At 40.3% G+C, this 26,161-nt stretch overlaps 1 protein-coding gene across 6 annotated transcripts in view; it reads right to left on the reverse strand.

Annotated features, from left to right (window-relative positions):
- Positions 1-26,161, reverse strand: part of USP34 (ubiquitin specific peptidase 34) — a 270,160-nt gene that overhangs the window by 216,989 nt on the left and 27,010 nt on the right. For all 6 annotated transcript variants that reach the window (XM_037895996.2, XM_037895995.2, XM_043543902.1 and 3 more), the window contains exons 2-7: positions 22,885-22,972; positions 21,622-22,042; positions 15,741-15,791; positions 14,673-14,822; positions 5,992-6,059; positions 4,544-4,736 (exon numbers count right to left, since the gene is read on the reverse strand). In XM_037895996.2, the coding sequence (XP_037751924.1) occupies positions 4,544-4,736; positions 5,992-6,059; positions 14,673-14,822; positions 15,741-15,791; positions 21,622-22,042; positions 22,885-22,972 (971 nt within the window). The remainder of the gene's footprint in view (positions 1-4,543; positions 4,737-5,991; positions 6,060-14,672; positions 14,823-15,740; positions 15,792-21,621; positions 22,043-22,884; positions 22,973-26,161) is intronic.

The raw sequence follows: 26,161 nt of genomic DNA on the forward strand, positions 1-26,161 counted from the left end.
TGAGCGACTCTTAGAGGGGAGACAAGGGATGACTCACTAGCAGATTGGATCGACTGTGCAAGGGGGGACTGGTCTCAAGACCCACAATATGGCCAATAGAAAGGGTTTAAAGGTGGTCGCGGGAGGCTCCTATTGCATAGGGTACCAATAGCTCAGAGTTAGATGAGAAAGAGGTTTGCCCCAAACCAGTGCAGGTGTTTTGGGAGGCAGAGGATACATAGGATTGGCGGGGTAGAGAGAAGGTTCACTGGGTGGTTCAGAATGTCCCAATAAACAGAATGCTGATTCCAGGTCCAGTGGCAGTACCGTCAGTGCCATTGGAGAGGAACTGTATTCTGTATTGGATAGGCAACAAGCTCTGTCCAGCGGGCAGATGGTGTTATTATCTCTCTAGAGACAGAGAGGCCCTGACAGAGGAGAAGATTCTCAATCCAGGAGAGTAAAAATTTCCTGTGAAGCAACAACTGATTCAGATCTCCCCAGTGAGAGAGGGATTCCACTTGTTCAAGCCACTGAAGCCAGCAAGGAAGACAATGCCCGAGTTGATGATGATCAGACTTTGCCAGTGCTGACGGATCTGGGGGGCTTTCGATGGGCCGGGGATGACAGTACCGACATATCATGATCCAGGACTGGTATAGCCCAATGTTTATGAGCTTTCTTGTCTTGCCTCTGGGACTTAGGATGTACTAGAGTCCTCATGGGCTGAGCTGATAGGCTTACTTGGAACTAAATCCAACTGCTCTGAAGTGGATTTAGAGGAAGACATAGTTTCATGCTTAGGAGTGTGCTTCCTGGATTCCCAATACAATCCCTCAGGGGGTGAGGGGGTGGAGGAAGATTCTCCTGCACCAGTTAGACTTCACAGCAGAAGGTGCACTCCTTGCTGAATCAGGCCGAGGTACGGTGGGGGGCCTGGGCTCGATTGGGGCCTCACGGCCTTCTTCAGGAGGAATTTGCAGAGACAAAGTTCATGACCTTCTTGAGTACAGCTGGGGAATAATTGGCAGATACTGCACTTTGCTGAGATGTGGAATTCCCCAGGGCAGTACAGGCAGTGCTGGTGGTCGTCACTGACCAAGAAGGATCGTGGCAGGAAGGACAGAGTTTGAAGCCTGAGTCCTGGCCATACTCCAGTACCCATACAGGATCCAGGGGAGGAAAGAGGAGACTCCCCTGCCAGGAGACCAAACTAAACACTAATGGACATTATAAAACACTAACTGTAGACTGTAAAAACTGTTAAAACCATTTATAAAACTAAATCTAATTCTTGTTTTGTAGGACAAAGCCAAAGCTATGGACATTGAAGATTCTAACGCAGACCATGCGGTGGCGAGAAGGAAAAAGAGAGGCAGTCGGTCCGCCTCACCTTTTATCCCCTTGGATGGAGGCACAAGGTGAACGAGGCTGCATGCACGGACCAGTGGACACTACATTCAACTGCTCCAGCTCCAGGCGCATTGTGTGCATGCGAAACCCACAGTGGAATACAATAGGGACCATTACACAAAGAACATGTTTATTTGACATGATTCTAGCTTGGTCTGGCCTCATCCACATCATCTGGCCAAACTGTGCATGGTTAAGCATGAGGTCCAAATGTGGTTACAAGATCTGAAGACATGGTCCACAGTTTAACCAGAAGTGCCAGACTAGGTGAAGCTAGAAAGGGGCACCTGCAATTCTTTCACAGTATTTGAAATGATTCAATAGGTAATGCCTATAAAATTATAAAATAGTCCCTGTTGAACTCTTCCCCCAACCTCCATGTCCTATTATGCTACATACCTAGGAAACATGAAGGCAAATAGGATGTGGAATGTATTAATGCAGTATTTAAAGAACACTTCTATTGAAAATAGGTGCGGGGTTGCTTTGTTTTGAACTCTTTGAGGTGCAGGACACAGATTGCTGAAACTAACTAGACCTAGCAACACATGCAGATATCTTTGAAAATCAATTACTTCAGTTAATTCTAGATTTAGAAACTAGTTCTGCTTATTGATTAATTTATTTCTGGGCATATTACCAAGTCTCTTGCCATTTAAGCTAGTTATAACTCATCTCCCATAATTAGGTTTGGGAGGATTAGATTTTTATGAGTAAAATGTTGGTAAGTGTCGATTTTACTGTTCACCCAAACCAACAAAAACATATTTCCATTGATAATAATTTTACAGACAGGCAAAGAAAGAAACTATGAGAACTTATTAGAATTGAAAGGATATTTGCTTTGTACATTTTGATATGTGATGTTGACTATTTGTGTTTTAACCATTATAAACAAAATCTCAATATCTGTAATGAAATAATTACTGTGTGATTCCCCCCTTGTCTGACCCCCATAATTTCCCAAAACCGTGAAAATTCAAATCGATAACAATTGAAAAATACACTGACAACCCATAATTTTGAAGCACTGTGAAAATTTAAATACACCTCTATCCCGATTTAATGCGGTCCTCGGGAGCCAAAAAATCTTACCGCATTATAGGTGAAACCACGTATCGAACTTGCTTTGGCCTCAAGCATTTCCATTTTTAAAAGTCACTTCCAGCCCTGTCTGACACCTCAGAACCCCCAGCCCATCCAAACCCCCCCGCTCCCTGTCCCCTGACTGCCCCGACCCCTATCCACACCTCTGCCCCCTGACAGGCCCCCCCCGGGACTCCCACGCCCTATCCAAAGCTCCCGTTCCCCGTCCCCTGACCGCCCCACCCCCAGAACCTCCGAACCATCCAACCCCTCTGCCCCCTGACTGCCCCCCGAGACCCTCTGCCCCTTATCCAACCCCTCGGCCCTGGCCCAGCACCCTTAACAAGCTGCTCAGAGCAGTGGGTTGGAGCCAGACATACTGACCTGCCACAGCATGCAGCCCCGCCCCCCCAGAGCGCTGCTTTACCGCGTTATATCCGAATTCGTGTTATATTGGGTCGCCTTATATCAGGGTAGAAGTGTAGATAAAAATAGAAAAAATGCTTAAAAATAAACATTGATATTATCTACTAAAGTGATAAAAAAATAAAAATGCAATTCTGCCCAGCCTACCCATAATATATATATTTTATACTACAAGGTCAGATGCATCTGTTGTCAGAGTACTTTCTCCTCCCCGCCCATCATTACTTTGTAATGGAATCTTTACGGCAGCAGGAATTACAAAATTATCAAAACTGAATAGAACATGGAAGACTGAGCTGGTGAACAGAACTGATAAAAAATTAAAAGAACAGCATAACAACAAACTGAGTTTCAAAGACATGATGGCTAGGCTTAGTAATCTTTTCTTTACTTTTTCCTAGTAAAAAATATACTGCAAGTAGGAGACACGTCAAAACCACCCAGAGCAAGACATAACTATTTTACAAAAAATGTACTGTACTCCAAATCAGTTTTAACAAAGAGGTGTTATTTTACAACTGAAAATGAATATAGGTTATTGATATCACATATTTAAACAGTTGTGATCAAAGGTCTCAAAAGTTTCAAAGTAGTTTATCCAAAGGGCTTCTTTGCATGTTTGAGTCAATTTAGCAATTATGTACAAAGTTACCACTTTCATATAAATGTATCTGAATTTGTAGAAAATATTAAAAATGCTTATTCAAAGATAAAACCATTAAAATTACAAGTTATTATTTTGTGTTTGTATTTTATTATTTTAGTTTCTAAGTTTCCAGAATTAAAAACTTCTTTCTTAACCTCAGGTTTCAGAGTAACAGCCGTGTTAGTCTGTATTCGCAAAAAGAAAAGGAGTACTTGTGGCACCTTAGAGACTAACCAATTTATTTGAGCATAAGCTTTCGTGAGCTACAGCTCACTTCATCGGATGCATCCGATGAAGTGAGCTGTAGCTCACGAAAACTTATGCTCAAATAAATTGGTTAGTCTCTAAGGTGCCACAAGTACTCCTTTTCTTTTTTCTTAACCTCTTCCTCTGTTGTTTTTTTAATGTTTTCTGTTGCTAATATCAATTGTTTCAATCAAATTCTGAATGATGCTAATGATGCATGAATGCTCTCACCCTGAGGAAAAGGGCTATAATGAACAGTTGTCAATAAAAGATTCTACAGTATACAGAGGAATCCACTTATACAGGATTTCCGATATAGGAAAACTTAAAAAAAAAACCAAAAAAACAGATTTAAGTCCTATATTAAACTACAAATACAACCAAATATAAGAACCTAACTACATCATGGCTGTCCCACAATATGGTTAAAGCACAGTACCGTTTTGTATAATAAATGGTTCAGGGAAAAGGTTAAGGTCCAATATATTGCAAAAAACTGAGCCATGCTTTAATCATCTCTCTGAACACAGTTTATTTTAGCACAGCCAAAATCTGAAGAGTATGACAAAGGACAAATTACAATCCCCACTTTAAGGACTATCTATCTATCATGCATTTTCTGTGACTGCTTATAAGATAGTTCTGCTGTCCTTTGTTACTGTTTCAAGAAAAAAATAATAACTTGTAAACAGTGGGGGAAATAAAACATTTTTTCCTAAATATAATTTTAGATTAAAAAAATCTTACTGTTATTTGACTCAGGCCAGCCAACCTCATTGTTAAAGTTGGAGACATAAAGTACTTAAATGCAAGATCAAGACTTTCTTTATCAAAACACAAGGCTGTATCCAATGGCTCTTTAACTGTACTCCACATTAAATCTGCCATGTTCCGGGCTGCACTCTGTCGCAACTCTTGGTCTGACAGTTTACATAAATACCTAAAATAAATTATACAAAAAGAAGAAAGAAGAAATATGACATGATTCCAAATAAAACGTATGTGAAATAATGGTCCAGCAAGATTATTTTAAATATATATTACGAGCAGTCTTTATGATAACAGTATTAATCCTAAAACATACATTAATATTAATATAATACAGTTGCAATGGGCAATCTATAACTTAATAAATCACATAATAGATAAAAAGAAGAAATAGAGTTGTATAGAATGATTTAGGTTCTATTAGTAAACATGATTCTGATCACACAACCCCCAAGGCTTGAGAGACTGACCTGATGCCTGAGCGGCAACATCCACACTGCTACTTTTAGGGCACTAACTCGAGCCCCACCAACATGAGTCTGTCTACCCAGACTGGGAGACTCGCTCCCAGCTGCAGTATAGACATACCCTATATCCTTGTCTGTGGCCCTACCTACAGGACTAATAGAACCATTGTTGTATAACCAGGTCCTGACATAGTTAGAGCAAACATGTCATATTCAGAATTTCTCCCTCGCAACCATATGTCAACTGTGTTTGCATGACACCTTCCATGCTGCATAACCATTTTTGTATCAGTAAAGTCTAGGAATATGTTACTTGTGGGGGAATTCTGCACCACTGTGCAGGTGCAGAATTCATATCGTCCACAGATTTCTTTGGTCCCCCACAGAAAATGGGAAAGAGACTTTAGAATAGGACTGAATCCAATATTAAAAATGGTCTTACTTAGTTAAAGCCATTACTAAAGTTACTGTGACATGGATTTGCCCCAAACTAACTGATATTTTGATTCTGACTGCTGAAATTTTAAAGATTCAAAGACTTTAAGGTCAGAAGGGACCATCGTGATCATCTAGTCTGACCTCCTGCACATTGCAGGCCACAGAACCTCACCCACCCACTCCTGCAATAGACCCCTAACCTTTGGCTGAGTTACTGAAGTCTTCAAAACATGATTTAAAGACTTCAAGTTAGAGAGAATCCACCATTTTCACTAGTTTAAACTTGCAAGCGACCCATGCCCTATGCTGCAGAGGAAGGCGAAACCCCACTGGGTCTCCACTAATCTGACCCGGGAGGAAATTCTGTCCCGATGCCAAATATGGCTAATCAGTTAAACCCTGAACATGTGGACTAAACAAAGAAACGGCTTGAACTTTGAGAAACTTTGAGTTCTAGTACAATCCGAAGTTCTAAATGTGTTTTGTCAAACAATGAAACTTTTTGTTATATTTAAAGCTTACCTGATAACATAGGTCCTAAAGGGTATAATGTGTTGCATGACAGCAGGGATGTGTAGCCATATCCTGATCTATACAGCAAATACAAAAATAGATAAACTGTAACTAGAACAATTAAAATGCAAAAGCCAGTAATAAGGTTTAAAAATGCAAAACTTTGTCTAAAGAAATAAGGCTTTGGGGCTGTTGGCTTTTTGTGAACTTGTGTAACTTGCAATCAGATTGTTTCCTATTTTGAAAAGTACAGTCTGGAGCAAGTTTCTATAGCTAATAGATTAACCCAGATCCAGAATCACATTTTTTTCTGCTAATCAACAGGAAAAATAAAATAAAAATTAGTGTAAACAAACAACATACACTGCTGTGCCTTAATGCCTTTCATTTCTGAACTTTGTATTCCCTGTTTCTTCAACCTAATGCATTCTATAGTTCCTATTCTACCCTCCATTTGTTAATTGACTTATCTTCTAAGGGGTCTACATGAAGCTTACATCCTTTTTGGCCATGTTGATCCTACCCATTTATTTGAGTTTTGTGGAAGATTTGATACTTTGGGCTCATCCACATGACAACTACAATTGTGATTTTGTTACCAGTTAGAGGCATGACCATCTTACCCAGTTAAATGTAACATGGTTCAGAGCAGCTTTTCTGCCATCATGTTTGCACATCCATATTTAGCAGGCTGCTAACCTTGTTTGTATCAATGCATTCTGGGAAAAAACAGAGCAACTATCTCATACTCCCTCCGCCAAGGACTGGAATGTCCAAAAGACAGATACACAGAATGTGAGAGAAGTAATGCACTCTGGGATGCCCCACTGCAAATGAGTTGAATTCACACTACCCTTCACTATCCACCTATCCCCAAAGTCATTAGTACACCCTCTGAGAGGCAACCCACTGTTGTGGAGTTAGTGTGCCCCCAAGAGGCTGGCCCTACTCACGATCCTCACTCTACCCTTTACTCCTCCGCCCCCAGCATCCCAGCCACATCCATGAATATGTACGTGTCTGTATCGGAAGAGGTAGGCAAAGCCACATCATTTCTGATATTGGCACATCTTCAGGGCAAGAGCTGATCTACACGTCTGTGCTCTTTTCCCCACAATATCAATTCCTGGAGACCCCTGGCAATACCCAGTGCTCTTTTCAGTAAGAGAAAAAAATTTGTATCCTGCATTCCTGAAAGCAGAAATTGAACATCCAAGCCATGAGACAAACAGGAGCTCTAACCTTAGAACACATCACCCTGAGGTACTGCACAACAGTAATATCAGATGTATTTCAGCTCACTGGCCTCTTTCTCTTCCACCATGCCTGACCACATCACTTGGATCTGGCAGTAGCTCCCTACTGTAGCCATTGCCGACTCACTCGTGAAACACTGTGCACAGGCCCACAAAGTGCAGTAGTGTAGATGAAAAAATTAAAGAAGACTTCTAAATCAAATGTCCTACTCAGGATATCTTTGCACACAGGATGAACCAGTGGATTACCGAAAAATCTAACAGCGTACCCACTTGCTGTGCATGTACTCACAAGTTTACATTTATGTGTTACTCTAAGACCTTGGAGGCCTTTCTTTTTCTTCCAGTGCATAAGATTACAAATCCCCAAAATAAAATCTCCACTACTCAGCAGCAGTGTTTGGCAACATGCCTCCAGATCACTCCCAGATTTCTGCCAAGAGTGCAGGAACAATTTTTATAGTGGGGGTGTTGAGAGCCATTGAACTAAACTGTAAACCCTGAATTCCACTGAATGCATCCGATGAAGTGAGCTGTAGCTCACGAAAGCTTATGCTCAAATAAATTTGTTAGTCTCTACGGTGCCACAAGTACTCCTTTTCTTTTTGTGAATACAGACTAACACGGCTGCTACTCTGAAATCTGTATATAACAGAAACCACTTCAAGTCAGGGGGTGCTGCAGCACCACCCGTCCCCTTAGTTCCAGCACCTATGCAAGGGTGAGTTTCAAATTTACAATACCTGGGTATAGTTCAGGTTCAATGGCCTCAGCATGTCCCCTTGAGCCACTCAGGTCCTATGAAAACTGGCTGGCTAGTGACTGTCTTGGGTAGTCTGTCTGCACATGTACAGCGTAATTCATTTGGCACATGCGTGTGCAGTGTGTGTCTATCTAGACAACTTAACTGTTTCCTGAAAAACATTTTCAACGATGCATCCGCAGGGGACCATGGGTGTCATGCACTAGCTGAGGTAAATGTCAAGCAACTGACTATTCAGGGCATGAGCACAGCCATGGTTTAACATCCAGGTCTGCACACACACAAAAAGTTGTAGAATCTGCCAACCTTTAAAAATGCTGTTTTTTTCAGGGAGCTGTGTCTCGGGAACTCCTTGCTCCACCCACCTCAAATTTGGACTACTAACCCTATCCTGCACCCCGATGAGGCATATCAAATTTCAAGGAAATCCAAGCAAGTACACAGATTTTACAGTTGTTCTTTAAACAACAAAGGCTTCTCAACATCAACTATTGCAAAGCGAGCACTCGCTGTAATACATCAAATGAATAACAATGTTTTGGTTCTACTTCCAACTGAGTGAGTTTTCCTTATGAAAATGTTAAGAAATGGTTAAAAATAACTGATTTCCACATTATTTTTATTATTGATTTAAACCATAATTAAAATCAAACTTTATATTAAAATTAAATCTAATTTAAATCAATCCACACTCCAGTCGGAGAAATAAATATTACACCAGTGGTTCTCAACCCGCAGCCTGCTTGCAGCCCTATCAGCACACAGCTGCAGCGCATGTGACATCCTCAGGGTCCCACAGGTAGTATATATAATGTGTGAATGTGGCCCACATAACGCATAGAGAGCTGCATATGCTGCCCATAATGGTAAACAGGTTGAGAGGCAAAGTACTACACCCTATTACAGAGGAGTAAACTGAGGCACAATGAGGTTAAGTGACTTGTCCAAGCTCAGTGGCCATCTTGGGAACAGAACCTAGGAGTCTGACTCAAGTCATCTTCTTTAGCTTCTAGAATACACTAATGAGACTGGGAATAATTCGCCTGAATCAAAGCATATGAACTCATAAGGATTTCATATCTTTCTTCATACTTTTTTTTCTTGTCTCTGCCTGCTAATTAATTAAAATTTACCACAAACTTTTCTATTTTTAAAACTTAGATTTTTTTCTATTTTGTTCTGCGTTATCGTCAGCCCATTGCTAAAAGGCAGTATGTTTCCATCACTCCAGGATTTTTTTAAACATAACTTGCTAAATTTTATACAATAAAATTAAAAGTAGCAACTTAGAAGTAGTCATCAGATCATTGTTCACTATTTCTTCATCACTAGTGTGCGATGATTAAATAATTCTTCATGACAACTGCAGGCCTAGAATAGTGAAGAATTAAGTAATCATAGGCTTCTCCAGTCAGAATTTCACACCTGCATAGAAGAAACTAGAAGTTAACACATTTCTTTGCAACTGCTGGTAGACAGGACACACTTCTAGTCCTCCATTATGGAGAGCAGGAGAACAACAGGGAGTGAAGGAGCACAGGCACTAGAGCTGAAACCTGGGTTTTCCAGGGAAAGGTCAAGAGAAGAAGGAACCAGACCAGATGGATAGCAAAAAAAGGGGAAAGCCAGAGAAAGACCAAGATGGCCAAAAAGAAGAAGCCCTAGTGCAGCATCGCTCTTTCTCACTTTCAAAGCCTATGGTGTATGGCAGTGGTTGTCAAATTTTTTTTTCTCATAGACCACTTGCTGAGGGTCTCGGCGCACCACTTATCTTTCCAAATGTTGTTTGTACCGTTAGCTAACTATTGTAAAGCGCTTTGGATAAAAGTGCTATATAAAAAAACCTTAATAAACTTTTTTTGTTCTACAAACAAAGCACACAACTCATATTTTAGTATCAGTAGTCTTACCTTTCTAATGCGATGGATGTGCCCTTTCTCCCCCGCTGGGGCTAGGAAGGAGGGGGGTCTCTCCCTCCTTCCCCTGCCACGGCAGCCCCATGGCTCGGGCTGGGAAGGAGTGGGGTCTCTCCCCCGCCACAGCAGCACAGAGCTGAGGCTGGGAAGGAGAGCCATCTCTCCCAGGCCGCTGCAGCCCTGGAGCTGGGGAAAGTCATCTCTTCCTCTGGCCACCACAGCCCTCCCAAATTCCCCCACCCCCTCCTCTCACCCCACTGCTCCCTTCCACCTACTCCCTATTCCTCCTAAGGCCACCACCTCACATTACATGTGCATCTTCTCCAGGGTCCAGGCACCTAACTACTGGAGCCACACCCACGCAGCTTCACTAATTAGGTGAGTGGCCCTTCATTCTCTCATGTGCAACTGCCCAGGCGCGCATCTTAGAGGGAATTATCCATGGACCCCCTGAATGGAGCTCGTGGACCACAGTTTGAGAATCTCTGGTGTATGGCTTCCCTTCATACACACTTTAGGAGACACTCAAGGAGCTGTTCCTCTTCCTCCTCCTCTCTTGCACACCTTGGGGCAAATGCTTTCTAAAATGATAGATAACTATGCAAACTTATCCACTAATGTTGTCATCAAATGTTCTCTATGACTTTAGTGTCTTCTGTGTCCAAAGTCCTTCATTTAGTCTTATTAAATGAAGTCCATCACTGAAAACTTTTACTTTCAGAGACTCATGTTTCTGAAATATAAGAAGACAGACCAAAAAAATTTGAAGAGCAACTAGCTGAAGACACAAAAACAGCAAATTTTTTTCTTTTAAGTACATCAGAAGTAGGAAGCCTGCCAAAGAGCCAGTGGGGCCACTGGATGATCAGGCTGCTAAAAGAGCACTCAAGGAAAACAAAGCTATTGCAGAGAAGTTAAAAGAATTTTTTACATCACTCTTCACTGCAGAGGATGTACAGGAGATCTCCACATCCGAGCCATTCTTGTTAGGTGACACATCTGAGGAATTGTCCCAGACTGAGATGTTAATAGAGGTGGTTATTGAACAAATTGATAAATTAAACATTAATAAGTCATCAGGACCAGATGGTATTCACCCAGAAGTTCTCAAGGAACTCAAATATGAAATTGCAGAACTACTGACCCGCAGCTTCTATACAAGCTTAAATCAGCTTCTATACAAGACAGGAACATAGGTAAGAGATCTTGGAGTCATCGTGGATAGTGCTCTGAAAACATCGCTCAAACGTGCAGCAGCAGTCAAAAAAGCTAGCAATGTTAGGAACCATTAGGAAAGGATTAGATAATAAAAAGAAAATATCATAACACTATTATATAAATCCATGGTATGCGGACACCTTGAATACCGTGTGCAGTTCTGGTCACCTCATCTCAAAAAAGATGTATTAGAATTAGAAAAGATGCAGAGAAGGCCAAAGAAAATAATTAGGGGTAGGAAACAGCTTCCATATGAGAAGAGATCAGAAAGACTGGAACTGTTCAGCTTAGAAAAGAGACAACTAAGGGGGGATGAGACAGACATCTTTAAAATCAAGAATGGTGTGGAGAAAGTGAATAGGGAAGTGTTATTTATTTCTTCACATAATACGAGAACTAGGGATCACCCAATGAAATTAATAAGCAGCAGCTTTAAAACAAAAAAAGGAAGTCCTTCACACAACGCACAGCCAACCTGTGGAACTCATTGTCATGCGATGTTGTGAAGGCCAAAAGTATAACTGTCTCAAAAAAGAATTACATAAGTTCATGGCAGATAAGTCCATCAATGGCTATTAACTAAGATGATCTGGGATGCTAATCCATGCTTTAGGTGTCCCTAAACATCCAACTGCCAGAAGCTGGGACTGAGTGACAGAAAGGATCAGTCTAAAAGTTGCCCTGTTCTGTTTATTCCCTCTAAAACATCTGGCACTGGTCACTGTCAGAAGACAGGACACTAGGCTAGATGGATCATTGGTCTGACTCAGTATGGCTGTTCTTATATCATTAATTTTTGACTAATGCCCTTAAGAATAGATTGGATTTTACTGCCTTGAAAACTAAACTGTTCACAAGTTAATGATGGACATATTTCTTGTGAATCCTTAGTTATATTTGGTCTGTTTTCCCTACAGAGGAACATGAACCAGACAATTTTCAAAAATTTCCAAAGGGAGACAATTTTGATTGCCTTCACCTGAAAAAAACTACTTGCTGGATTTCCTTGAAATGTTCAAGAAAAAAAATGAAATTGCCCTTGTGAATTAACTGTAAAATTTGGAAGCAGAACCCTTTATTTTAAATGTACAAGGATAGTGGTGATCAAATTTTGTAGACACTTATTGCCAGCTTGACTATGGAAGGACTACCAGTCTCTCCACAATCTAATCATTTTCAGAAAAACAATTTTTTAACCGATAATATAGTAGCTAGACAGGTTATGAAGACAAAACAACATATCCTTCCCCAGGGCTCCAAATTAAATCCAAGACTCAGTGTGCCTAAGAAACTTTACAATAAGAGCTGGTTAACTGCCATTCTCAAGAGCTGCTACTATTGTGAAAATGCATTTAACTAACATTACACTACAGTTCTGAGTTTACACATCAATTATTATGGAACAGCTGAGACTGCAGAGCTACCCTGCAGATCTGCTTACTGGGCTATCATTCACAGGGCCACTCATAAATCTTGCATTAATTTATCTGTGAAGCTCATAAACTGAAGTGGATGGGACAAAAAGTCACATAGTAGTTGGGTTTGTACTAAAAAGGTGTGCGATTTTCTCCACAAAAATGATGGTAAATATTCTCTGGTAAATGTGCACTTGTTTTATTGCAGTTCAGTATTTCATTTCATGAGCAATCAAGCATATGTGCACCATACTGAAAGGCGAGGGGAAAGGATTTAAGTAAACATTTAAACTTATGTACCATTGTTAAGTGAAAGAAAATTCATTTAGCAAATTTATCTTGCCAAGACCATTATATGTCACATTTAGAATTAATCAAACTTCTTATATTTTAAAGAGAACAGCATTACTGTAATATAGTAATTATAAACAGAGACATCAATAAGGTTCTACTTGAATTATGGGATGATTGTCAAATAATTGCAGCTGAGTTGTGGACAAGACACAGAAAATTGCGGTCCCCAGAGCTTAGAGAGAGAGGTCCCACCGCCCCAGGACTGACAGCGGGAGCCCCCGCCATGCGCAGGGGTGTCAGTGGGGCTGACTGCTAAAATGTAACATACGCACACCTGAATTGAGCATAAAAATTGAGATGGAAGCCTAATATTGCAGGATCTGCAATTTCCGCAATATCATAAATTAAGCAGGGCCTTAGACATCAACTGTTTTGTTACAACTGGCTAAATAAAGAGCATTACATACAGAAGCACAACCCTACCTAATTCAGTGAACCACTGCATAAGAATATATATATTCCAGTAAATATAAAAGGAATCTACTTTGCCGAATATAATCTACATCTATGCATCTGTGTTTAACTTACAGACTTAAGTCTAAAGTCAGTGTGACATTCATATTAAAGGGTCTGGCTGAGCTACAATTGATGCAGTACTAGGGAAGGGTGGGGAAAGAAAAGGACAACTTAAAGGCATTTTTATATTTCCCCATTCTGGCAGCTGCCAGGGGCTGATTTCGACCCCAGTATAACTTACAGCAGTAGTTCTCAAACTTTTGTACTGGTGACCCCTTTTACATAGCAAGCCCCTGAGTGCGACCCCCCCTTATAAATTAAAAACACTTTTTTATATATTTAACACCATTATGAATGCTGTACACAAAGCGGGGTTTCGGGTGAAGGCTAACAGCTCATGACCCCCCATGTAATAACCTCGCGACACCCTGAGGGGTCCCGACCCCCAGTTTGAGAACCCCGACTTACAGCCTCAGAGCTACTCTAAATCAGGTCAGCTGAAACGACTTCCTAAGGACTACTCCAACAACTCAAGATTGAGGGAGTTCTGCATTCCCTAACCAAGACCCTCTAGTTTTTGGCTCACCTGAGAATCCCCCCCCAAACCAGAAGCAGGTGGTGTAGACTCACCAGTGCTGGCTTTCTTCCAATCACAGCTATATAAGATTAAATCTCAGCTGCTTTACTTAGAACAGCTTTCCAGCTACCCTGTGGCATCCGAGAGTAACATAGGAATATGGGAGAGGGGAACACCCAGGATCTGATCCAAAGTACTTAATATTGGAATCAAATCATAGAGTGTCATTACACAGCATTTCATTTTAGTTACACTCATTAAGTATTTACAGTTAAACTTAAGGGGCAAAATTCTGTTTTCCTTTACACCCATGTTCCTGAGCAAGACATCCCTTCCCATCACATCCTCATGCCACTCCTAGTCTCCACATGACCACCTCCACAGACATGCTTTAACTCCCACTACCAGAGTGTTCCAGTTCTTGCCAGCAGTGACAAAGGGATACCTTGATAGCCTAGTTTCGCTGCAACCAGAATGTCTGGGAAGAGAAGGGAAAACAAGATATCCTACAGATGCCACTATTCCTCCAACAGATCTCAGGGTAACGACTGGGGTGAAATGATGTCCCTTCTGGACAGGGCAATCCCCAGACATCCTTCTCTCTACTAGGGGAAAATTGTGACTTTTTCCTGCTTCCAGGGCCCTCTTCTTCAAATTTTCCCAGACTTAATCTCTCCCACTTTATATTTGTTGCATTTTGGTTTAAAAATGTAACGAACTCAGGGCAATACTTACATTAGATACCACTGTGATAAATGCATGTGCTATAAGAAATGGCAATGTATCAGGGGTTCCATATTCAAAACAATCCTTCATGAGGGAAAGGCCATTTTTTCCACAAAATAGACAAACATAACGAAGCAAGTGCAATGGTACTTCTACATCCTATAGAAACAGGAGAAGAATATAAAAGCTTTATTTAAAAAGAAAAACAAATTACTATTGAAAACAAAAAACTAAATACATATAAGGTAAGAGTTCAGATGAGCAATATCAATGTATCATACGTTTATAAAACACTAAATATGACTATTTTACAGTCACCAAAAACATGTTAATTGTATCTCATAATGCTCTTTATAAATACATCAGAGGGATAAACACCAAAGGAGGGAGAAAAGTTATTTAAGTTAAGAGACAATGTTGGCACAAGAACAAATGGATATAAACTAACCATCAGTGAGTTTAGGCCTGAAATTAAATGAAGGTTTCTAACCATCAGAGGAATGAAGTTCTGGAACAGCCTTTCAGGGGCAGTACTGCAGGGAAAAATCTAACTTGTTTCAAAACTGAGCTTGATAAGTGTATGGAGGGGATGGCATGATGAGATTGCCTACAATAGCGTATGGCCCATCCATGACTGCTATTAGCAAATATCTCCAACGGTCTCAGATGGGACACCAGATGGGGAGGGCTTTGAGTTACTACAGAGAATTATTTCCCAAATGTCTGGCTGGTGGATCACACCCACATGCTCAAGGTTTAACTGATCACCATGTTTGGAGTTGGGAAGAAATTTTCCCCCAGGTCAGATTGGCAGAAACCCTGGAGGGCTTTCACCTTTGTTCGCAGCATGGGGCACTTACTGTTTTGAACTAGTGCAAATGGTGGATTCCTTGTAACATGACATCTTTAAATCAAGATTTGAGGATTCCAACAACTCAGCTAGAGATTATGGACCTATTACAGTAGTGGGTAGGTTTTGTAGCCTGTGATGTGCAGGAGGTCAGACTAGATTATCATGATAATTTTGATCACTTCTGGCCTTAAAGTCTATGAATCAATGAAATATATATGACTTACATTCATATCACAGAACGCCCCTAATATATTGCTTTCTTGGGCAGAAATATCCTGGTTTAAAAGAAAAGAGATAAATATAATTAGCTAACAGTAGGAATAGAAACAAATTGTATGAAGGAAACAAAACCGAAAGACTCATGATGCACACTCCAGAAACCTAATTTTATAAAACTCAAGCAGCTTAAGTTTGTTTAATTTTAAAACTGCCAAACTGACTTTTGCATTTTCCGATTAAACTTTTTTTTTACATTGTATTTACAAATATGTACTTATAAACTGAGGACAATGCTTCAGCCATAAGTGGAAATTTCTTACCTAATAGTTTTCCTTCTTGGAGTTCTTCTATACCAATTCAGATGTTTCCATTACCAGCAGGAAAGTAATGTACCCAAACATCTGAACTGCCATAGGTAAATGAACAGAGAATATACTGTATAATCATAAACCTAATGAATATTCAAGAGCTAAAAAGTTTAAAGTTAGTCATTCTAGTTCAGTTTATTAAACTTCTTCAAGTCCACCTGTAACATTTTTACACAAATATCTAATTGACAGCTTGTAGAATCAGTATCTGGTATCCTTTCAGGGAAACTGTCAAATTACAAATCACATTTCTCTCAATTTTTAAATCTATTATTGTTCCAAGTAACACTGAAGATTACTATAATTAAAGAGTTTAATAACTTCTTTTGATATATGTTTACATTGTGCATTGGATAGCATTTTGTAGACAGTCTATTTTACAGTTTCCCCCATTAAATCAATTTCCCGTATTGTTTGTATGAATCTTTCACATAGCAAGGGAGAAAACATTTTTTTTAAATTGTAAAATGTGATTATAAAACCAAAAAACTTACTGGAACACTATCAAACTAATTTTAACTTTTTTAAAAAAATTACTAGTTTTCATGTTCACAATTTCCCTTAAATTCATAGGGGGAGGGAAGGTTTTTAAACATTTAATTTAACTGAAGTTTTTGGAGTTAATTTCAAATTGACTAATTTCCAGAGTATCATTTAAAACTACATTACTGGGGGTATTTTAGTTGTGATAGAATCAAACTTTAAACTATTCACTAAGGTTACAATATAGGAATCTAAATATATTACATATTTCCCCCTCACGTTGAACTCCAAATCATCACTAAATTAATCGTGTTCTTTGTCAATTATTTTTAAATATTAAAACAGCTTTGTAGTGAGTAGACAACACATTTTTCTGGCCAACAGATAAGAAAAATGGGTGTTTCTGTGCTCTGCCCATGCCACTACCAGAAACAGATTATGCATGGGAAAATTATCAGTTGTTGAGGGAAGCAGAAACTGTTCATCAGTTAAGTACTGCTCTTAGCACCCGGCAGCTGAAAGACAGTGGAAGTCTATGCATTAAGCCCTTAGAGTTTAGTGAAAGTATATCTGGAATGTCAAGTAGCTGCTTTGCATACTTCTTGTCTCAAGACTTCTCTTCCTATGAAGTAGCCATATTGGAGTAATCACTGACAACAATGGGGCAAGAGATCTCTGCAGCACTGGAGAGACAAAAGATTTGACTTACTTGGCTAGAACGAATCTGAAAATTTGACAGTCCTGCTTTGGCGTTCTAAACAGAAAATTCAGGGCAGTGAGATTTCCACAAGGTCACCTTTTGAGCCAAGAAACAGAAGAGTGTTCCCTATGAGAACCAAAGGCAGCAAAAAAACCTCAAAGGTGAAACACCTTAATAGATGTGTGATGGTGGACACAACCTTGGGATGTGTGATGGTGGACACAGCCATGGGAACAAAACTATAACAAATTCATCCTACTAGAAAAAGACTTATATGGGAACTGCCACCAGAGCTGCTAATTGCCGCATTCTGAGCCAAAATGTTGGGGGAAGCATAAAAATAAAGTAGACAGATGCCTTTCCTTACTGTTTTACCCTCTATTGAGCCACTAAAGACCGGTTTGCTAACTCCTTTAAAGTTCATTGTCTAGTCCTGCCTGGAGGGATTTTAAAAGGTAAGGAAAACAGGAGCTCACTTTGTGTTTTTGCCTCTTCTTCTACATGGTTTATAGAAAGTAATCGCTTCAAATAAGATGAAAAAATTCCTCTTTCTAGACAGAAGCATATTCTGTACTTTCTGAAATACCTATCTCACAGACCCTCTGCATAATCTAAGTCTGAATAAACAAATAGACCTGACAGAAGGTCACGGATGCAGGACAATTAAAATTAACAGATGTCTCAAAACAGCCACGGCAGGCCTGCAGACCTCATGCAGCTCAACCACTTCAGGGATCTCCAGATTACCCTTGTTTGGGTCCTTGTGGTTTTTTTGAAGTGTTTTTGCTGTCAAAGTTCTCAGTCCTGTGAACAGCACATGCAAGACTGAATGTCTATATGATAAAAATGTATCACGAGCGAAGATCTCTCTTTGGATATCAAGAACTTTAGCAGATACTACTTTTGCATTGGGGTAAACAGGTTTGTTTCCACATAAGTTTCTTCCTTCAAGGTTTATGCCCTCAAGCGGGTTTTCTTCCAACTGACCAAGTCCAATTGTGGTATTGCTGTGCCCAAAGACACACACAGATTCACTAGAAAGGAGATTTTTCATCTGATTAGCAGGGTAGACTTTTGTACCACCGTTCTGTTTTTGTGGTCCCTGTTGATTTTAAACAGACCACAACCACAAACTTGTCTGAACTAACGTGTACTTGTCTTGTCCAGAGGTTTAAGACTGCTAGTCTTATTGCCCTCAAGTCTAACAAATGTATATGCCAGTTCTGTGTCCTTGAAGGCCATGTCCTCTGTGCTGTCAATATGACTATGTGGGCTCCCAGTATTCTGGGCTGGCGTCCGTTGTCAGCCGCACTCTTTCTGGTTCCTAAATTAAATTTTCCTTCAGGATGTTTTCACTGTTCAGCTCAGATAACTCATTAGTCTCTTCCAGTTTAGCCTCTATGTTTGCTATAATAGAGATGCATGCTGCCAGTTAAAAAAAATTCAAGGGGTAGAAACGTCCCATAACCCATAGAATTTACAGCAGGACAGTAAAGTCCCCAGTAGGCTTATACACCAACAGATCTTTCTTTTTTTTTTCTTGTTTTCTTGTTCTTGTTAGATATTGCAGTTTTGTGACCCTTTCTGACAGAAGGGAATTCTCCCCATTAGAAATCTCTCTTCTCCCAGATGTGAGAGTATCTGCAAAGATTCTACCAAGTACCTGGTGAGAGCATCAGAGCTCTTCTGACTGATGCCAGAACCAACATTACCTTTTGGTCGAGATAACCAGGTAATGAGTGTGTGAAATGAGTAGAAATTATTCTTTGCAGCTGTAATTCTTTTGTATGAGACCGCTGAATGACAATTTTACATGTCAAATTTTACCAGACTTCTTAGCCACAATGAAGTGGTGTGAATGCACCTCTACAAACCTGAGGAACTCATGAAACCAGCTACACAGCTCGGAAGATGATCTATTTTGAATTGGAAATCTTCCTTTTTTCCAGAGCAGACATTAATGTGAGGATTAAAAGCATTTCCTCATAACTCAATAAAATGTTAATGTGCACAGTACCCAGAGCACATGTTCCATGGGGAGAGAAATCCCACTTTCACATATAGTAGTCGGGAGCTTTCTCTACTTATTTTTAATCTGATTTTCTTGGGGATATCTATGGGACTTGCGAAGACCTGAATAAGAATTCTGTGTAAGCTCAAAATCTTGTCTCTCTCACCAACAGAAGCTGGTCCAATAAAAGATATTACCTTACCCACCTTGTCTCTCTAATATTTAAAAAAAAAAAAAAAAAAGACATATTTGGGTTTCAGTTTATACCTGATACAGAATGTTTTGAAGGAACGACCACACTTCACATTTACCCATAAACTCACTGAAGGATTTCGTCATTAGCATTATTATACAGTATTATGACAGAAATCAAAATGTGCTAGAAGATTTCAAAACACAGATCTATCAATCCTTGCTCTGAAGAAATTACAAATTTGGTATGAGAAACTAGTTGAAAGTGGGAATCATTTTTTTGACTTGCCTAGACAGCAATTCTCTCTCGTCTCTCTCCAGACCACGATTTTGATATATTCGTGGAGTAACAGTGCTTGCTAATCTGAGTGGTCAGTAACTCAAGATGTCATATTTTTGAGAGTACTGGAGAGCCACAATGCAGCCACCCAATTTATGTTAGAACCTGGTCCTCTTACACTATGTCAGCACATCAGCCAAAAAAATCTTGCCAATGTCCCTTTTGAGATTTCTAACTCTTCAGGGCACAATGACAAAAAATAAGGCAGACAAATATTTCCAAAAAGAAAAAAAGATTGTTGTCTTCTCTCTAAGAGAAGCAAGTCTATTTATACATAAAAAATTGCTCCAGAGCTGTTTCTGCCATGTTCCTGTGAAGGCAGGGAGAAAAACTGAAGATCAGTTTTTTTAATTACCCCATGAAACACAGAGGCAAAATCCCTTTCGTTTTAACATTAGTTTTAACCAGTATGAAAAACAAAAAGATAGACCTACCCTCACTGGTCTCTACTAGTGGGCAGATGCATCACAGACCTATTTATTTATGATGATAACGTTTAAAAGGAATTATGAAGACCATACTGAAATGTGGTAGGAAAGTCTTACTTACTGGAATCCTAACATTCTCTGGTTCATTAATATAGATATACTTGAGATCACATATATTTGTAAACACAGTTTGACATTTTAACTTACAGATTTATACTCCAACATGATCGAATATAGCAAAGATACTCAAATATGCCCCAAACAAAACAAAAATCACTCATCTTCCCAGTTTAATAATTTTAAACTAAACCAACATTTATTGCCAAATTTGGTGAGATCCACTTATTCACGGACTGAATATAACTCATGCAAACACAGTAGCACATATGCCAAATCACATATCATTTATGTATATCTTTACAAGTTAAGAGCAAATAGTGTAATAATTTGAAACTGAAAGCTTAACTACTCAAAGCAGTGACAGAGCTTTTTCATACTTTAAGTTTGTGGTTTTGGATAACTATTTTAATGTGCCAATATTTTGTAACACCCACATAAACGTATTAATGTGTTCTCACGCATTTTCTCAGTATAAGCTTTCTTAACAATGGCAAATATACTCATATCTCAGTATGTAAGTGTAGCATGTGCTCTATTTAGTCAGGAACAGATTTCCACAGGTGGAACTAAAAATAAACCTTTTCAAGAACAAAATTATTTTAATTTGACAACTAGAGTCCCAAATATAGCTACAAAAGCATTTCCTTCTATATCTAGGAATGAAAAGTTGGTAAAAAAAAGAGTTCTGAAAGTGAATTTTTCAAAATAAATTATGTAAAAAAATATATTTAGCAGTAACAAAGTAACATCACAATGAAAACCGTATAAAGATAGTAGTCCAGTTTGCAGAGTTGCAGTTGTAACAGTTATTCAGTTGATTACGGAATAGCAAAAAAAGTGTGGTCTCATGCAAGTTTTAGTTCGTAAATTTTGTTTATAACAACAGATTTAACTAAAAGGAGTTAAACTACTTTCTATTATTTTTGGAAAGAAGCCATATTTATGGTCCCTTTTTGCCTTCCTGCTACTGTGACTATATGATAAATTATGCAATTATATCCAACATTTTATTAACTGCTTTTGCCTAGACCAATCAAGCATTATTTTAAGAAAGTAATTAAGGGAGTGGCTCATCTCCCAAAAAGTGTCAATGGAAAGACCCACTGAATTCAGTGGGAGAGCTGAATCATCCCCATCCACCTGGTTTGAAAACTACAATCACTCAAGCAGAGTCTACCCTTTGATGATAACTACACTGTGTTTCACAAAAAAACAAAATATGCACAAGTTAGAATAAGATATACCTCTATTGTGGGATGAGTATTATGCTTGTAAGCAGTATACAGAGGAAACTGAATCTGAAAGATTTTTGCCACACACAGCAACAGTTTTTCCTTCTCATCAGTGCTCCATAAGCTAAAAGCATCAGTGCTCTTTGCAGATTCTTCCTCTGTCAGGATACAAGTTCTTGCAGAGTCTAACTTTTTCTCTATGCATTTTTGTCGTTCTCCATTTTCTTCTTCATGAGACTCTCTTTCTACGTTCAGTGGCTCATTGGCTTGATTATTCTGATCTTGCCATGTTGAATCTATGTTAATAGTGCAATGTTTACAGAGCTGGTCCCGTAGAGCTTGAACTTGGGCAATCACTAAGTTAATAAGCGCACATACTACTTGGTTAAAGATCTCCAAATGCTTATACTCCTTGAAGCAGCACAGACATTGTCTGCAAACAAAAACAAAATAAAAAAGTGAAAATTCCTGGAGTGGCTCAGAATTAAAATATCTAAAAATGAGAAGTTTGGACTCCATCAACTTAAAGAAACTAATAAATAGAAAGAAAAAAAGACTGATCTTAATTTTTTTCAAGTGACCAATTATAAGGAAGTTTCACATTTAAATATATTTTAAGTAACAAAGCATGTGACAGACCAACAAAGACAGGAAATTCAAAGTGACACTGAGACTCCGATGTCAAGCACCAATACTGAAGACCTCATTAATCCCTGTGGGCATCCCATTTATTTCCAGACACTCACAGAGAACTACACGGTGCCAACTATTGTTCAGCAGTTTTAAATTATTTATGTATTTTACAATGGTAGCTATGGACTGCATGTGTTCATCTTGTTGAGTCACAGCGCCAGGATATTGTGAAAAAATCCTCATAAGACATGGAAATTCAAAGTAATAATTCTTGATTTTTGCCACATTTTCTTTAGAAAAAAAAGTATGTGGCAGGATAGTTCACATTAAGCAACAGCATATATAAGGTTTTATAATATTTTTCATTAGTATCACTTAGCCTGTTTACTGCTATGTTCTTCAACAGCTTCTGGAATGCCAGTCAGTGCTTCAAAGGTGTGTTCTACACACACACCTAGCTGGAGACATGGCACAAAAGTAGTTACATGTAAATGAAGGCCAGAATTTCCTTTATTTTCCCATCATTTTAGTCACACTACAATATTGTATTCACTTTACTTATTCTATTCACTCTACTATCCGCATAGTTTTTACAACAAATGGGGTCCAATATGATGAGTTTAAAGACACTGATTAAAATACCTTTGCGTCCAGGAGTTGATATAAGCAAATATCTTGAGTGCATGTTCCTTTCGGAGCTGCAATCCATCACCACCTTCGATGTCAGATACTGAAGAAAAAGAGTAAGTTGTTAATGGCATATGTAATATTTAATAAGAAAAGGAGTACTTGTGGCACCTTAGAGACTAACCAGTTTATTTGAGCATGAGCTTTCGTGAGCTACAGCTCACTTCATCGGATGCATAGCATATCGTGGAAACTGCAGAAGTCTTCTGGTTAAACTGGTTAGTCTCTAAGGTGCCACAAGTACTCCTTTTCTTTTTACGAATACAGACTAACACGGCTGTTACTCTGAAACCTGTAATATTTAATGTGACTTTTAACTGCTACATTAAACATAAAATATCAAACAACAATTTTGTTCCGAAAGGACCAAATTAGAAAAATTAGACTCAGAACAGGAACTGCATTGCTAGCCAGAATACAGTAATATAATATTACAGATGTTTTTCCAGCACAAAACTCTTGGATCACCACACCTACCTTCATAGATCCAGTAACCTCCTCAACTCCAAGAAATCTGTTATCTACAGCCAGGCACTCAGATACCACAGAATATGCTCTGAAGAGAAAGTCCAGGATATACACCTTACATGTTCAAAAACAGCCTTTACCAAATTAGGAGGCTCCATCAGAGAAGTAGATCACACCATCGAATGGGCCACCCAAATATCCCAAGAGAACCTGCCTCAATCCAGAAATAAAACCCTCTCCTGCCAAACACCCCTAGTTGTCACCTATCACCCCATACTGGAATCTGTACTGGGTATCATCAAACAACTACAACCCACACTCAGTGCGGCCCCATCCTGAAATAACTCTTTCCTGAACTCCCTCTTCTGGCTTTCAAACACTCCCCAAGTCTCCAAGCTCATCAGAAGCAAGCTCAGACCCCTCAGACCAGGACACACCAGCTCAAAGCAGCACCAGACCCTGCCAGAACAACAGATGCAAAACCTGCAGACATATCTCCACTGTTACAATGATCCACACCCCCCAAAACACATCTTTTAAAATCCATGGGTCCTACACTTGCCTTTCACATGTGGTGTTCCTCATACATTGCACTAAATGCCCCAATAACAACTACGTGGGTGAAACCAGATAATCACTAAACTCTCAAAAGAACTCTCACAGGAAAATGATAAAAGACAAAAACACACTGGCTTTGTCTACACTGCCAATTGAATGACAAAACTTTTGTTGTTCACAGGTGTTTAAAGAAACACAGACACACACCCCTGCCGAAAGACAAAAGTTTTGCCGCGGCAAGCAGCAGCGTAAACAGCTCGTTGTCAGCAGGAGCGCTCTCCTGTCGACAATGCGAACACTGCTCTTACAGGGTGGAAGTATTTAGTCCGCAAAAGTGCCGACAAACAGCGTTTACGCTGCCCGACTTTTAACAACAGACGTGTCAACATGGCTGTGCCGCTAAGAGCTGTGTAGTGTAAACAAAGCCACTACCACGAACACTTCTTGCAAAGCAATCATTCCATATCTGACCTATCAGTCCTCATCCTCAAAGGAAACCTGCACAACACTTTCAAAAGACGAGCCTGGGAGTATAAATTCAGAACTTTGCTAGACACTAAAAATCATGGTCTTAATAAAGACACTGGATTTATGGCTTATTACAACAATCTGTAATCCACTAACTCCCATTTTTGTCCTATGACTACAGGGGTGTTAATGAGCCACTTCACCTTGAATGGTTCCTTAGAATGGTTCCTTAGAATATGTGCTAACTACTTATGCTAAACTATCTGTTCAATCTTGTATTTAGCTGTGACACTTTAAGGCAGGTGTGGCCAATCTGAGCCTGAGAAGGAGCCAGAATTTACCAATGTACATTGCCAAAGAGCCATAGTAATATGTCAGCAGCCCCCCAGCAGCTCCCCCGACCCCGCCACTCCCAGCTCCTCCCGCCTCCCACCCTCCCTCCCAGCTCCCCCCAGCCCCACCAATCAATGCCTTCTCCGCCCTGCCCCGTACCTCCTGAGTACCTCCAGATCGTGCAGGAGGCTCTGGGGGAGGAGAGGGGAGGAGCGAGGGCATGGCAGGCTCAGGGAAGGGGGCGGGAAGGGGTGGAGTGGGGGCAGGGCCTGTGGCAGAGCCAGGGGTTGAGCAGTGAGCACTAGGGTGACCAGATGTCCCAATTTTATAGGGACAGTCCCAATTTTGGGGTCTTTTTCTTATATAGGCTCCTATTACTCCCCACCCCGTCCCGATTTCTCACACTTGTCGTCTGGTCACCCTAATGAGCACCCCCCGGCATATTGGAAAGTTGGCGCCTGTAGCTCCAGCCCGAGTTGGTGCCTATACAAGGAGCCGCATATTAACTTCTGAAGAGCCGCATGTGGCTCCAGAGCCACAGGTTGGCACCCCTACTCTAAGGCCTTGTCTACACTGGCAAGTTTCTGCACAGTAAAGCAGCTTTCTGTGCTGTAACTCCCGAGGTGTACACAATGCCAAGCCACTATGACCCCATCTACACTGGCAAGTTTGCGCGCAGTAAAGCAGCTTTGAGCGCTGTAACTCCCAAGGTGTACACACTGCCAAGCCACTTTGTGCGCAGATGCAGCGCTCTTAAAAAACCACCTCGACGAGAGGCGTAGAACTTTCTGCACCAGGGCTACAGCGCTGAGGTGCCAGTGTAGACACACCGTGGTGATTACAGCGCTGCGACTGGCCTCCAGGAGGTGTCCCACAATGCCTGTTCTCACCTCTCTGGCCATCAGTTTGAACTCTACTGCCCTGCCCACAGGTGGCCAACCGTCAGCCGCACCCCGTACATTCCTTTGCAAATTTGAAAGTCCCCTTCCTGTTTGCTAGGTGATGCATGCAATGATCTCAGTGCATCTTTCCAAGTGGCCATGTCTGCTCCACGCACCAGGCAATCTCCCGCTTGAAGCAATGCCGAGCTGCTGGACCTCATCGGCATTTGGGGAGAGGAGGCAGTGCAATCACAGCTGTGCTCCAGCCATCGGAATTATGATACCTATGGACAGATTTCTAGATGCATGATAGAAAAGGGCCATGACCAGGACACATTGCAGTGCAGGGTTAAAGTGAAGGAGCTGCAGAATGCCTACCACAAGGCACGGGAGGCAAACCTCTGCTCCGGTGCTGCGCCCACGAGCTGCCGGTTCTACAAACTGCTGGACGCGATACTCGGTGGTGACCCCACCTCCTGCGAAGTCCCCTGTGGATACTTCATTGGCTCACGTGCCAGTTGAGA

The sequence above is a fragment of the Chelonia mydas genome, chromosome 3 (assembly GCF_015237465.2).
Source record: "Chelonia mydas isolate rCheMyd1 chromosome 3, rCheMyd1.pri.v2, whole genome shotgun sequence".
Taxonomy (NCBI): Eukaryota; Metazoa; Chordata; order Testudines; family Cheloniidae; genus Chelonia; species Chelonia mydas.